This window comes from Calliphora vicina, chromosome 4, assembly GCF_958450345.1.
Source record: "Calliphora vicina chromosome 4, idCalVici1.1, whole genome shotgun sequence".
Lineage (NCBI taxonomy): Eukaryota > Metazoa > Arthropoda > Insecta > Diptera > Calliphoridae > Calliphora > Calliphora vicina.
The window spans coordinates 16,519,709-16,533,756 of NC_088783.1; the positions used below are offsets into that span (position 1 = coordinate 16,519,709).

The 14,048-nt window shown below is 37.2% G+C and overlaps 1 protein-coding gene across 1 annotated transcript in view; it reads right to left on the reverse strand.

Moving 5' to 3' along the window:
* Nucleotides 1-5,479: 5,479 nt before the first annotated feature.
* inaE (inactivation no afterpotential E) overlaps nt 5,480-14,048 on the reverse strand; it is a 49,599-nt gene continuing 41,030 nt past the window's right edge. Inside the window, exon 13 of the mRNA XM_065507479.1 lies at nt 5,480-7,316. Within this exon, the coding sequence (XP_065363551.1) occupies nt 5,495-7,316 (1,822 nt within the window). The 3' untranslated portion in view covers nt 5,480-5,494. The remainder of the gene's footprint in view (nt 7,317-14,048) is intronic.

Here is a 14,048-nt window from a genome sequence, read left to right on the forward strand (position 1 = left end):
CTTTATCACTTGATCAACAAATTCGTCACTACTTATAAACTAAACAATTCTATACTATTAGTATCTATGTATTGTATTGTATTTATGTTGTTATTAATGTATGTTTGTATATAAACTACTTACTAAAATAACTAATTATAAATCGAATTGAGTCGTTTTATTTTATATTATTTAATTTATTAATTTATTTTTATACTTGTCTACTTTACAAAGTACAAACAATTCTTTATTTTAATTCTTTGTACTTAATTTAATATAAATAATTATTATTATTAAATATTATTTCTGTATTTATTTAATTATTTATCGTGTAACAAACAATCTACTATAATTTTTAATTTACTTATAATTCTTTAAAGGTTCCTTCATTACAAATATGTTAACATTTTATAGGATTTTTATTTTGTTTCGAGTGTTTAATCAAAGAAAGTAAATGTTTGTCTTATATCTCCAAATATTTTGCATTGATTTGGCTGATTTTTTAAAAGCGATTTTCTATTCCTGCTAGATCTGTAAAACATATTAGTTATATGCAAAGAAAATGTGTAAAAATAAGATATTCTGCGCTGAAAATAATCCATGTTTAAGTTAAAAATTATAGAAGGAATATGAAGTAATTAAATGCTGAAATGGATCGAAAATGTAACAGAATTGCTAAATTATTTTCAATTTAAATTGGGGAATTAACAATTTCGAATTTTTTGTACATATGTATTTGAAAAAGTTTTGATTTTTTTTAAATTTTCGATTTTTTTATTAATTTCTAGATTTTTTGGTAAAATTGTGGATTTTACATTCAATGATTTATTATTTTAAACCTCTGTAAGAGTGCCTCAAGGCATGCATTACAAAACACCAATTATCTCAAAAAGTAATTATAACTTTTTTTTTAAATTTAACTGTGACTTTAGTTGCCGATTTGTTAACAATTCACTCGAAGGTCGAAATGCATTCCGACTTTTAGTTTTTGTTTTGTTAGTGATGCCATAATTTTAGCACGTGAAATTTAGTGTGTGACTTTTTTTGTTTTAAATCAAAGTTTTACTAACTTTTAGTTGCCCGATCTATTCGAAATATTTTTTATTAGTTATTTTTCATTAGTTTTTCAATAAAATCGTATCATACTTATTGTTTTTTACACCTAAACCGGCAACAATGCCCTGAGGCACTCTTCGCCTTTTTGCAGCTGGTTCCTAAAGTTAATTTGCAAATTTGTTTCTGATGGCTTTTCTTAGTTTATTGTGTTACCTAAAATTACCCTAAAAATTATTCGACAACTTTTTTTTAGCTTTTTAAAGTTTGTAATTTTTATTTTAAAATTCGCAAATAAAAGTTGTAACCTGACATTTTATTTTATTTTTATTTTATTCAGTAATAAAAAGCCAATTTGGCCAAAATAATATTACATAGTAATACAATAAACCTAAGTATAAAAACAAGGTTTAAATATTCAATAAATTTCATGTTACAATACTTTCAAATGGGCTCCCCAGCCGTGATAAAAAAAGTATATGATAAGTATGTCAAGATTTAATAGAAAAAAAGAGACAAATGAAATACGGTCCAGTTAGGGATAACGAAAACAAGAACAATATTAATATTAATTGAGGAGATCACAAAGGGTCTGAAAAATATTGTAAAAGTTTTACTTTGAAAACATTATTAGAGTGCGTGAAAACACGCAACTCTAATGGCAGACTATTCCAATAACCTGTGATCCTAACAACGAAAGACCTACTGAAAAAAGATTTAAATATCCTAGGGGTAACAAAGTGAGGATTCCTGTTGCGAGGAGAAAAAATAAATGCATCACATATAACAGAAGGTCTACCAGTTTTCATAATTTTATAAAACTTTAGCAAATTACGAAACTTTACAAATTCATTAAAAGAACAACCAATAAAGCATTTCACAGACTCGGAAATATGTTCTCTACGTCGAATGTTAAAAGCAAATCTAACTATCGAATTAACCAAGCGCTTCAATCTAGTAAGACACAAACCGATAGTCCCGGATACAACTTCAAAACAGTAAAGAATCTGTGGCATTAGAATCGCGTGTGCTAATTTTGTTCTCACATCCTTAGATAAAAATAGATTAGTACGATAAATCTTACGTAAAAAACCCCAAATTCTACCCGACACAGTGTCAATATGATTCTTGAAGGAGAGTTTAGAGTCTAGAACCACACCCAAACATTTATGATGTTCAACAAATTGTATAGAATCATCACCTAAGAACACATCTAAATTAGAAAAGAAACGGTTAGTAGGACCAAACATCATGGCTTTAGTCTTAGTTGTGTTAACCTTTAATGAATTGGCAGTCATCCAAAGTCTAATATGCTCCAAATTAGAGTTAATATCATTCTCAAAAACTTCAATGAATCTTCTATAACCTCTAAATAAAAGAAAAACATCATCTGCAAACAGAAAAGGTTTACAATTACTGGTTTGAATAACGTCAACATCATTCACATAAAGCACAAAAAGGAGAGGACCTAAAATAGATCCCTGTGGGACACCCGTGTGGAGAGGAAGTAAACTAGAAGAAACACCATTTACTACAACAAATTGCGACCTACCAACCAGATACGACATTATAAGCTGACACGCAGACCTAGAAAAACCAAACGCATCCCTCAACTTCAAAATCAATAGAGTTAAAGGCTTTTGATAAATCCATAGAAATCAAAACACTCAACCTATCGCTATTGACATTCTCCCTGATAGAATCAGTAAGACTAAGTAGAAATGAAGTAGTATTGAGACCATATCGATAGGCATATTGTGAATCACTTATTTTAGTAGAAACCAAGTCATTCATCTGGGCCTTAATAACATTTTCAACAACCTTAGATAAAGCGGGGAGTATGGAAATGGGTCTGAGATCATCTGGACTATGTACAACTTTGACCTTAGGTATGGGAACTATACGCGCTACTTTCCAGGCAGAGGGGAAAACTGCGAATGTTAAAATTGAATTTACAAAATGAAGAATCACGTGGGATATATATGGGAAAATCATTTTTAAAAAGCAAATTGATAAACCATCAGTGCCGACAGACTTGGACTTAACTTTATTCAAAGCTTCTAACAGTTCTAACTCACCAATACAAGAAAAAGAAAATCCACCAGGGCCACCAAAAACATTAAAGTCAAAAAGGTCAGAAACAGGAAAATCAGAGCCCGCAAAAAAACTATTAACTGTATTGGAGTCAAATGCCAAGTCAGTATCATCAACACCAATGCAACCGGAACTTCTAATAACCTTCCAAAAACCGGCAGAATTAATGTTACCAAAAAGCCTACGTAATATACCCTTCGCACGATTACAAAGCTTACAATAAGTTCTCCAATTTAAATCAGAGCGATTGGACATTTATTGAAAAAAATATATATATGTATGTATACATAATTAACCTTTTCTTTTTCTCTCAACCACTAAACTTAAATGTGATTTACTCTCTCAGAGATATAACTCAAAAAACGATTTTTAAATTGTAAAGTCTGCCAATTTACCATTGAAATGAAAGTGGACCCGTTATTTTCGATCTATGTTTCTAATATTGGGTGTATGACTTAAAAATTCTCGATTTACAATGGATGGCGTATCTTTTGAAAACGGGGCTCTTAACACTTTACAGAAGGTTTCCCAGGTTAGGTTGGTATCAATTAAGTACCTCTCAGATATTGTCCTATAATTTAGACAGATCTGAGGTTTTATCCCCACTCCCTCATCAGCCTTAACCTTAACTCGCAATTTCGTCCTCGAGCTCATATTCCTGTACGTTATATTGTCCCTGTACTCAGCACATCCTAAAATTCTACGGACTAATTAGTCCAGATCAATTCGACTGTCGGCCACTATTTTGAATTTGACCACATGACCTGTCGATATAAATAATAACAATCACCTCCCACCAAGGTTTCAGCCTAGAAGACGCTGCATTCGTTGGGAAGTCTATATGACATTCAAGTATCTTTATTAACACACCAGCTGCATCTTTTATCTATGTATGCATCTGAGCATATTGAACACGCGGGTTGTACTTCTGAAATCATATATGGAGGTTCTGTAGTCCGCGATTCCCGGAAAGATAACAGAATGTTCATGTTACTCGAATTGGTGCAAAATATTCCTTTTGCATTGAATAATGTTATGAATTAATTCAACGATTAATGAATTACATATACATATTTAAATAAAAGTCATTGAATGAAACTGATGAATTTATGGAATGAATGAAATTTTAATTCCGAATTAAGTACCCCTATTGGCACTGATACACGTTCAATATACATATATTGACCGCGATCCAGTATCGCGATATTTATTGAACGTGTAGCATGTATTATTGATGAAACATATGAAATTTATGTTCCCATGATATTCCAATGCACTTTTCATTCACAATAGTTTATTCTGTTCTGTTGTTTACAAAATTCCATCTAAAAATTTCCCATGTTGGGGTATTTTTTCACGTGAACAAAGTTGATGAACAAAAAATGGGAAAAGGGAACATATTTCATGTGAAATATTGTTTCGCGATAGGGGTGAAGATTTTATTGAATTAAGCTCAAATGAAATTAATTAATTCGAAGCTCTGCCCTAGTCCTAACCTATGGAGTATCCACAGGCTTAGTAGGAGTTGAGTTAATTATTGTGTGTTCCTGGGTATTCTAGTATTTTGCCTCCTCTACTAATTTTATATCCACACCTCTGTTAACCACCTAGCATCTTCTGTAAGTAAAGACGAATAATTTGTTTTCCCAGACCCTTACTTTTACCCAAAGAAGAAAGTTTGCCCAGCAACAGTTAACTGATAGTCAAACGTATTTTTTTTTAAATGTACAGAAGTTTTTCATAATTCAAAAAATTATTTCGTATCATTCAAAATTTAATTTTTCAAAAATTGAATAAAATTAATTCACAATATAGTTCGTACATTGCAAATCAGAATTTCGTGGTGCGAATATACGAAATATTTTGTATAATGTACAAACGATTTCTTATATATAAGACATGGATTTTTTTCAGAATAGCAATATTTTGGAAAACGTGTATGTCCCACACATAAATTCCAAAAAATCCCCCAAGTTATTCAAAGCATTCCAAGTGTTAATTAAAATATAAAATCGACTTGCCTATCTACAATAATCGAGAACATAGAATAACCCCCTGTTCTGTAAACCGAATCCGAGGAACGATTTCGTTTTTAAAACGAATTCACTTTCGATTTGGTATTCTATAAATTGGATGCACATGATTTACTCGTTTTACTTTCGAGTGTTTCAATGTACAAAATCGTGCGATTTGCAGAATATCAGTTTGTCAATTTTTCGAAAATCATTTGGTTTTGAAATCACTCGATTTATATGAATATTTCACCAATTACAAACGGCAGTTAATCAAAAATGTTTCTAAATAAAAAAAAAAAAACAAAACACTTACTCTCCTCCAGTAAACACTCTACTCTATTGTACTAATTGCATTAAACACTACTTTCGTTAGGTGTTCGGGATCTTGGACTAGGACTAGAAGAACCATTTGCAATTGTTAATTCAGGTATATTTGTGGTGGTATTATTAGTATTGTTAGTTGTAGTAGTAGTAGTAGTAAACAGTTTAACATTGTCACCCAATGCCGTGTACAGCGGCTGTGATGACATTACGGAAGGATATATACAGTTTTTTCTTTTGCCCCGACCCATTGTGCCGGTCGAAAGCGGTGAATTGAAAGCGACCTTCGGCTTTTGTACTAGAGCCGAGTGCTCCTGGTCGTTGCTAAACGATGCATAGTGTTTCGAATACAATTCCGTTGTGTTTGTAAATGCATCCTGGTGAAGAGGAAAATGTGACTCTAAAACTCCCTCTGGCATAATGTGAGGATTTGAGTTGGTTTTCGCAGTCATACAATCGATCGATGAATTTGCACTATAGAAAGTTGTTTCATGAGAACCCATGTTGAGGGTGTTTAATTGATTGCTACAGCTACAGTGATTGTTGCAACACTTGGCACATGCAATGTTGTCACGAGCACTAACATCGTTGTTATCGTTTATAATGTTGCTATCGCTAAAGGTGAGTTTGCGAGCAACACTTGCTTCGGTTTTTTGTTGTTGTTTATTCGTTGAGGCCACAACATCGTCTAATTGATCGGCTGATTTAGAATTTTGTCTACGATGGCAATGTACAGAGGAAGAATTTGAAATTTTAGCTAAAATGCGATCGCCTCCATTGGCGGTGTTGGTGGGGATGGTGTTGTTGGTGGTGACTCGTTTATAACTTTTAGCCGAGGCAAAACTATCCTCCTCCTCACTGGAATCCTGGATGGCTGGTGTAAATAAAGGAGGCGGTACAATCACTCTACCCATACGTTTGTATTGGTCTATATTACGACTATCTTCGGCACAACTGGACAGATTTTCGATAAATTTGGGGGCTCTTCGTAAGACTGTGGGCGTGTGTAACTGTGATTCGAAAACATCATTGATATCGACCACATTATTGTTGGTCACATTCTGCAAATAGTGATCTATACTAGTGGCCAGACTATTGCGTACACTGTTGCGAGATGATATACTTGATATTTCCGAAAGGGTTTCTGGACTGGCCAGCGGTGCTAAACCGCACCATTCATCCGTTTCTGCACCATTTGTGACATCTGATGCTCGCCTTAGAGGCGGTATGGGTAGAGATTTGGGTTTCTTTTCTATTTTGGCCGAATGTTGTCGCTTTAAATTGCTTAGCGGTGATGGAGTGTCTTCAAATGCCACACATTTGGTTTTTGGTGGCTGCAACACCAATTCGACTTGTTCCACTTTCACCATCTCTGCACTGCTGACGTTAATGGGACTCTTGCGTGTCACCGTAGTAATGCTATTCTCCATTGCACTTGATATGTCGTATTGTATACAGCTGATTTGGCTGCGACTTAAAATACTGCCCGCCAACGAGGAGGCCTTACTGGAACTCATACTTTCGGGAAAGTGTGCATGTTTGTGGGTCATTTGAGGACTATGGAGATTTGTAAATGACGTCTCTAGACATACTCTTTGTTGCTGCAGTTGTTGCTGTGTGGTGGATGATGAGGTGGGTGTTTGACTTAAACTGGGCCTCGAATCTAAACTATCATGAGGTCCATTTGCGTCCGAACTCATGTGATTGGCATTGTGATGATGCTGATGATGTGTCTGATGTAATTCCATATTGGAACAATTATAATAACTGTAGACATCTTGATTGCTGCGGTATAAATCATTAGATGTGGTGGAAAATGCATTCGATGACTGGCGATGTGGTTTGCGAGGACCACTAGTGGTAACAACCTGAAATAAAAATAGCGGGGGGATAACGTTATTAACTTCTGTTAAGTAATATTTATGAAAGAGTGGGATTCAGGGAGGAATACTTTTCAAAAAAATCCAATATGGACTTTCAAAAAAATTAGCAATAATCTGAAGGTTCATCGTAACACTATTTCAAAAGCCACTAAACAGTATAAGGAAGACATGAACATTGAAAGAAAATCAGGATCAGCAAGAAAAAAATGGTCTAACAGATATTGGTATGACAAAAGAAGTCGAAGAACACTTTCGAAGAGCACCGAAAACATCTATGAGAAAAGCAGCTCTGATTCTTTTGTGCGCTGAGACAAAGTTAATGTTGAGTTGAAGTCGTATAAAGTTCAGAAAGTTCCAGATCGCAATTCAGTAAAGAACTGAGAAGCAAAAGAACGAGCGAAAAATTGAGGTAAATTTTTATAAAAAATACATCTGTTGCGTGATGACTGAGGATCAAGATTTTTATGTGGCTGATGGACGCGGTAATGTTCAAGAACAACAGCGGACAAAAAAAAAACAAACAAAATTTCCCAAGAAGTTTCTTGGGTGGCAAGCCATTTGCAGTTGTTGCAAAAGAAGCCAATCATTTGTAATATCAGGTACGAAACACTGAAATATATATTACGGAGTGACTACAAACAATTTTTTAACCTTTCTTTCATGTTTCTGGCCCAATTTGGTATCATGTCACTAGGGAAAAAAGGCCCTTGAGTGGTATTCAAACAATAATGTCAATTGTGTACCACGGGAGGTAAATCCACCCAACTGTCCAGAACTTCGGCCTGTGGGAAAGTATTGGGCTCTTGTAAAAAAGGATTTAAAAAGCACAGGAAAAGGACTTATACGTTTTTAAGCGTAATTGAACCACCTTGTCCAAAAAGGTAACGAAATCAACTATAAAATCTTTAATGGGAGGATTTCCGAAAAAAGTGGATAAATTTATAAACACCGAGTAATATGCCAATATGCCAATATTTTAATGTTTAATGAATTTGTACAATATTTGAATAAATTTACGTATTTTTGAGAATTTTTATATTCTGGAGGCTGGACAAGGTCATTCCAACAAGGACTTCGGAACTTTGACAATTGATAGCGGCCCTATTGTTGGTCGATTTGTGCGGACAAAGTTCTACATGGATACGGGTACGCCAACAAACCAAGTTTTCGAATTTGAGACAATACCAATCCACAGGAAATCCAGAGCGTCCAATGGATCCAGAAAAATTCACTGTTTGTTGTGGATTTTGGGCAGGTCCATATTTGAGAACGACGTTAGCCAGGCCATCACCGTCAACGGCGATGATTAGCAACTTCTTTTGGCCTGTTTTGGATGATATGGACACCAACGACATGTGGTTTCAACAGGACGGTGCTACTTGCCACACAGCTCATGCCACATTGGACATTCTGAGATCGTACGATTTTACCTCGTTAGACTATTTCTTGTGGGGTTTTCTTAAGTTGCATATCTATGCGAATAAGCCACAAACAACAGCTGTCCTTAAAGCCGAAGCACACAGTATACAGAGGCGTCACGAGACAGAAAATAATCTCGTTTTCTATTTGTCTCTTTCTTTATAAACTGCCCTTTTCATCGTTTTGTTTTGTTTATTTCTTTGTTTTGATTACATTACTTTGTCTACCATATTCGCGTTGTGTATAGCGTTTTGCTTTAACACATCACTGATATTGTAGTACAAAATATTTGCTATCCCTTTTTAAGAGAAATTGACATCTCTGTATACTTTGTGGTCAAAGTAACCCTTGTCAGTCATGGACAATTTGACCTTTCGAATGAGCTACACCCGGGGAAGTCGTGGAGGACATTTGCATACATAATGACATCGATAGGCCTTTCAAACTTATAACAAATTTCGATGATCTCTCAAATACAGTTTGTTTTACTTAAATTTAATGATAGAAACCGCTATCACAGATTATTCCCCCGTGTCTATACTTGACAAATATTTATCATAACAATTAATGGAGTTTGTTGTCAAGACAAAGTTGTCTGAGCAAAAGCACTAAAAATTTTGTCACAACGAAGCAATAATACTAATAAAATAAATCGTTCCCACGACAATTGGATCTCCGTTCCGGAACGACCCGAATCATATTCGGCCAAAGATTGTCAACTCAGCGACAGCTGTACAAACCGAAAGTTTTTTCCCCAGGTGAGCAAAACATGTCGGCAATTTTGCTCAAAATCCTTTTAATTATAGCCGGCGTTGAACAGAATCCAGGTCCCAGTATTTGGCTCTGTTCAATATGTCAACAACGCATAATGCGTAACACCACCTCAGTACAATGCACCGTTTGTAATAACTGGTGTCACCTGAAAAGGTGCTCAGGACTCACCAGTCACCGCGACTGGAACCCCAGCTTCGTAGGATCTTGTTGTAGTACGCAGCCTCAAAACCCCAGCACTACCCCCATAATTACGATCCCACAATCCCGTGTCCAAACTCCACCCCCCGGACAAAATTTTGTCCAATCCCCAACCCCCGGACACAGCAGACCCTGTTCAAATCAATGGACATGTTCTGTCTGTCAGGACGTAATTAGAAGGAATATAACATCAATTCAGTGCAATGGCTGTAAAAATTGGTGCCATATGAGAAGATGCTCTGGATTACGCTCGCACAAGGACTGGAGTAATAGCTTTTTAGCCCCCTGTTGCATAAACATACCCCCGGCGACAGTTGCCACCCCAGCCACACCTGTGCAATTCACCCCGCACAGTGTTGTGCAGACACCCCAACATCTGCCTCTACTACAACAACAAACCCCGGCGAGAACTCCACCTCAACTGCCAAGTATATTAAATATACCACCCCATCAGCACCATACCCGGCGGCCTTTGCATATCGGGGATTCCCAAGTATCGTTTAAGATCATGCAGTTAAACTGTAATGGTCTTAGAAATAAGGTCGTGGAAATCACCAATTTTATGCATGTTAATAACATCCTCATTGCCGCCATTCAAGAAACGAAGCTAACCAGGGATTGTAGACTCTCGGCTTCCAGTGATTACAACATCATTCGGAAAGACAGGGAACGTGATCATGGTGGTGGCCTTGCTTTTATCATAAAGCGAAGCGTCAATTATACGTTGACAGTACCACCCCCCTCCCCCTCTCCTGACCCCTACCTGGAAGTAATGAGCATCTCAATAAAAACTGGAGATATTGAGTTAGAAATTGTCAATGTATATATTCCACCCGTAAACAGCATTGGGACTAGTTATCATCCCAGCATAGCACACCTTTTGCAAGGAGATAACAGAATAATACTTGGTGATTTCAATGCTCACCACGAGAGTTGGTACTCCCAGCTACCAAACGATCCACGCGGTATTTCATTATCAGACCAGATAGACGACTCGGACTTCGCTGCAATTAACGAAGACCTCTCTACGAGAATAACTGCTCGATGTTCAAGCTCCCCAGACATTTCCATCGTCTGCATGTCGCTTCTTGCCCATACCACCTGGCAAGCCCAAACGGCATTAAACTCCGATCACATCCCTATCTTGATCACAGTAGAGAAGTCTAGCGACTTTGTGGAGCCAGATAAGCGCACGTTCGTTAACTACAACAAAGCTGACTGGCTCAGCTTTACGAACTACATAGACGATACACTACGTCACTTGCCGCCCCCCACATGTGCCAGAAGGGGTGAAGCAATCTTTAGAAAGATAGTCCTTCAGGCGGTAAGGCGCTTTATCCCCGCAGGAAGAATACCAAATATTAGACCAAATTTTCCATCACAGGCAGCACGATTGGCTCAGGAACGCGATCTCCTGCGTGCTAGCAATCCAGCTAATGAGCAAATTGAGCAGTTGACGGCTGAAATTGACTTTATCGTCGACGAACATCGCCGCAACAAATGGTTGGACCACCTGAATCATTGCTCAACAGACTCTAAATCGCTATGGTCTACTATCAAAAGTCTAACTGGAAACAATAATAGAAATCAAATCCTCGCTGCTATTGCGTTTAATAACTTGCAACATACAGATGCCAAGAAATGCGCAACACAATTCTGCAGGCAATTTATAGAACACCCCGCCACGCAGAGCCGGACCAAAAGGACTATAGTTCGGAGAACTAAGAATCTTACTCGAGATCCTCAGCCACGCTCCTTCACCTCCCGTGAAGTCGAGTTCATTATCTCCAAATCGAAACCTTCTAAAGCTCTAGGTCCGGATGGTATCTCAATGATAATGCTAAAGAAGCTCGGTAAAGTAGGTCTGGAATATCTCACCCACCTTCTGAATCTCTCGATTCACCATTTGGTGATTCCAGATATCTGGAAGGTGGCTCGAGTTATCCCAATTCTAAAACCGAAAAAATCAGCTACCCTAGGAGAATCATACCGCCCCATCTCCTTATTGTCACCAATAGCAAAGATTTTAGAATCCCTACTATTACCCACCCTGAAAGAGCATTTCCCGCTCGCCACACATCAACATGGATTCAGGGAAGCGCATAGCACAACAACGGCTCTAACTCAGATAACCTCCCATATCGCCAATGGCCTCAATCAGCAACGACCGTGTCAACGTACCATCGTCGCCGCACTGGATTTATCCAAGGCATTCGATACGGTCGATCACTCGATACTGATTAATGACATCGTGAACTCCACACTCCCAAATGATGTCAAACGCTGGATAGCCAACTATCTATGTGGAAGACATGCGTTTGTCGAGTTCAGAGGCCAGAAATCAAAATACCGCAAGATAAAGATGGGCGTGCCACAAGGAGGAGTACTATCACCGATGCTCTTCAACATATATCTTGCCAAGCTACCTGAACCCCCCCCAAATGTCTCTATGGTGTCGTATGCAGATGATTGCACTATTATTTCATCAGGTGTCAACATCGACGACATAAGTGCCAAAATTACCCGATACCTGGCCACCATAACAGACTTTTTTCAGGAACGCAAACTCAGGTTATCTGCTCCGAAATCCTCGGTGTCCCTTTTCACCTCTTGGACTAAAGAAGTAAGGACGGCGCTCAACATCTCAGTCGAAGGTCGAACTATCCCCACGGTTCAAAACCCGAAAATTTTAGGGGTAGTCTTCGACAGCCTCCTTCACTTTTCAAGGCACGCAACCTACATCAACCAAAAGGTTAAAAATAGAAACAAGGTCCTTAAAGCTCTAGCTGGCACCTCTTGGGGCATGAACAAAGAGACGATTGTAGCGACATACAAGGCAATTGGTCGCTCTCTTCTCAACTATGCTGCCCCAGTATGGACCTCTTTCCTCAGTGACACCCAATGGCGAGGTTTACAAACGGCCCAAAATAATGCTCTCCGGATCGCAACCGGTTGTGTCAAGATGACGAATGTGGATCATCTACATGAGGAGACCAGGTTACTGTCGGTCAGACAACATAATGTGTTGTTGACTAGACAGTTCCTGTTGGCATGCCATCTGCCGAGTCACCCCAACCATCAGATTCTGATGCAGGATCCTCTTCCCCGACACATCCGGATGGACTTTCGACACTTTCGCAGCGACATCCAAGACGTCATACCATCGGACGTCGACAGATTGTCTATTGCAAGTGCTCGGAAATTGTTGCATCAAACGGCGGTTACTGAAGCCATTAATGGCTACACATGCAACAGAGTCCTAAATGAACACCCCCTGCGATATCGGATTGTGAGAGACTATTACCAAGGCATACAAGAACTATATTAGCACAATTAAGAGCCGGTTGGTGCAGTTTCCTCAACTGCTACCGAGAACGTATCGTTCCTGGCACTTTAAACCGTTGCCCCGCCTGTCATCAAAGTCCTCACGATACAATACATTTATTTAATTGTCCCACCAGGTCTACAAATTTGCGCCCCATAGACCTGTGGTTAAGACCAACTGAGGTGGCGCAGTTTCTCCAGCTCCCACTTCCACCTACTGACATCAACACAAATAATTAAAATATTCACTCTTATAATTACAGGAAAGAACAATCGGATACAGTCGAACTGTTACAACAACTAATAAATGGAGACTATACCTGATAATTTTTTATCTTGACAATCATTTTGACGTTTATCATGATAAAATTTTAGCAGGTATAGACAGGGGGTTACACATATGAAACAAATGACAGTTCTCAAAAAAGTAATATCGAACCGTAGGTTATTTTAACGTTCTTCAACCAGTTTTCAATGGTTGTGGTTTGCAGAGCGAGAGAAAATATACAATTTTCAATAGACATTGAGTGTGATCTTTATTTGTCCCTTTTTTCAAACCACAACCATTTTGACATTTTCTTTTGTTTGTTTTCTATTGCCATATTACTGGAACCAGCTGATTCATATCTGTGTAATCTGTGTTATCTATAATTATGGAGGCTAAGGATGAGTTTATTTACGTTTATTGCAAAAAATAAAAGCAAACAAAAGCCAAAAAAGAAAACAAAAATAAAAAGTGCATTTACAAAATTATAATAAAAAAAATATTTATTTTCAGACTTTCTTTTTTTTAATGTCTTAAACTATGACAATAACAAAAATATAAATGTAATCTTTAATTAACAACTAAATAAATGAGAAATTTACATAAAATAATAAACAATTATACATAAGTACATATATGTATGTGCATATGTAATTAAATAAATAATTAAAATTAAAGAGATACAAGTAATTAAGTAGTTAAGTAATTAAATAAATAGATAAA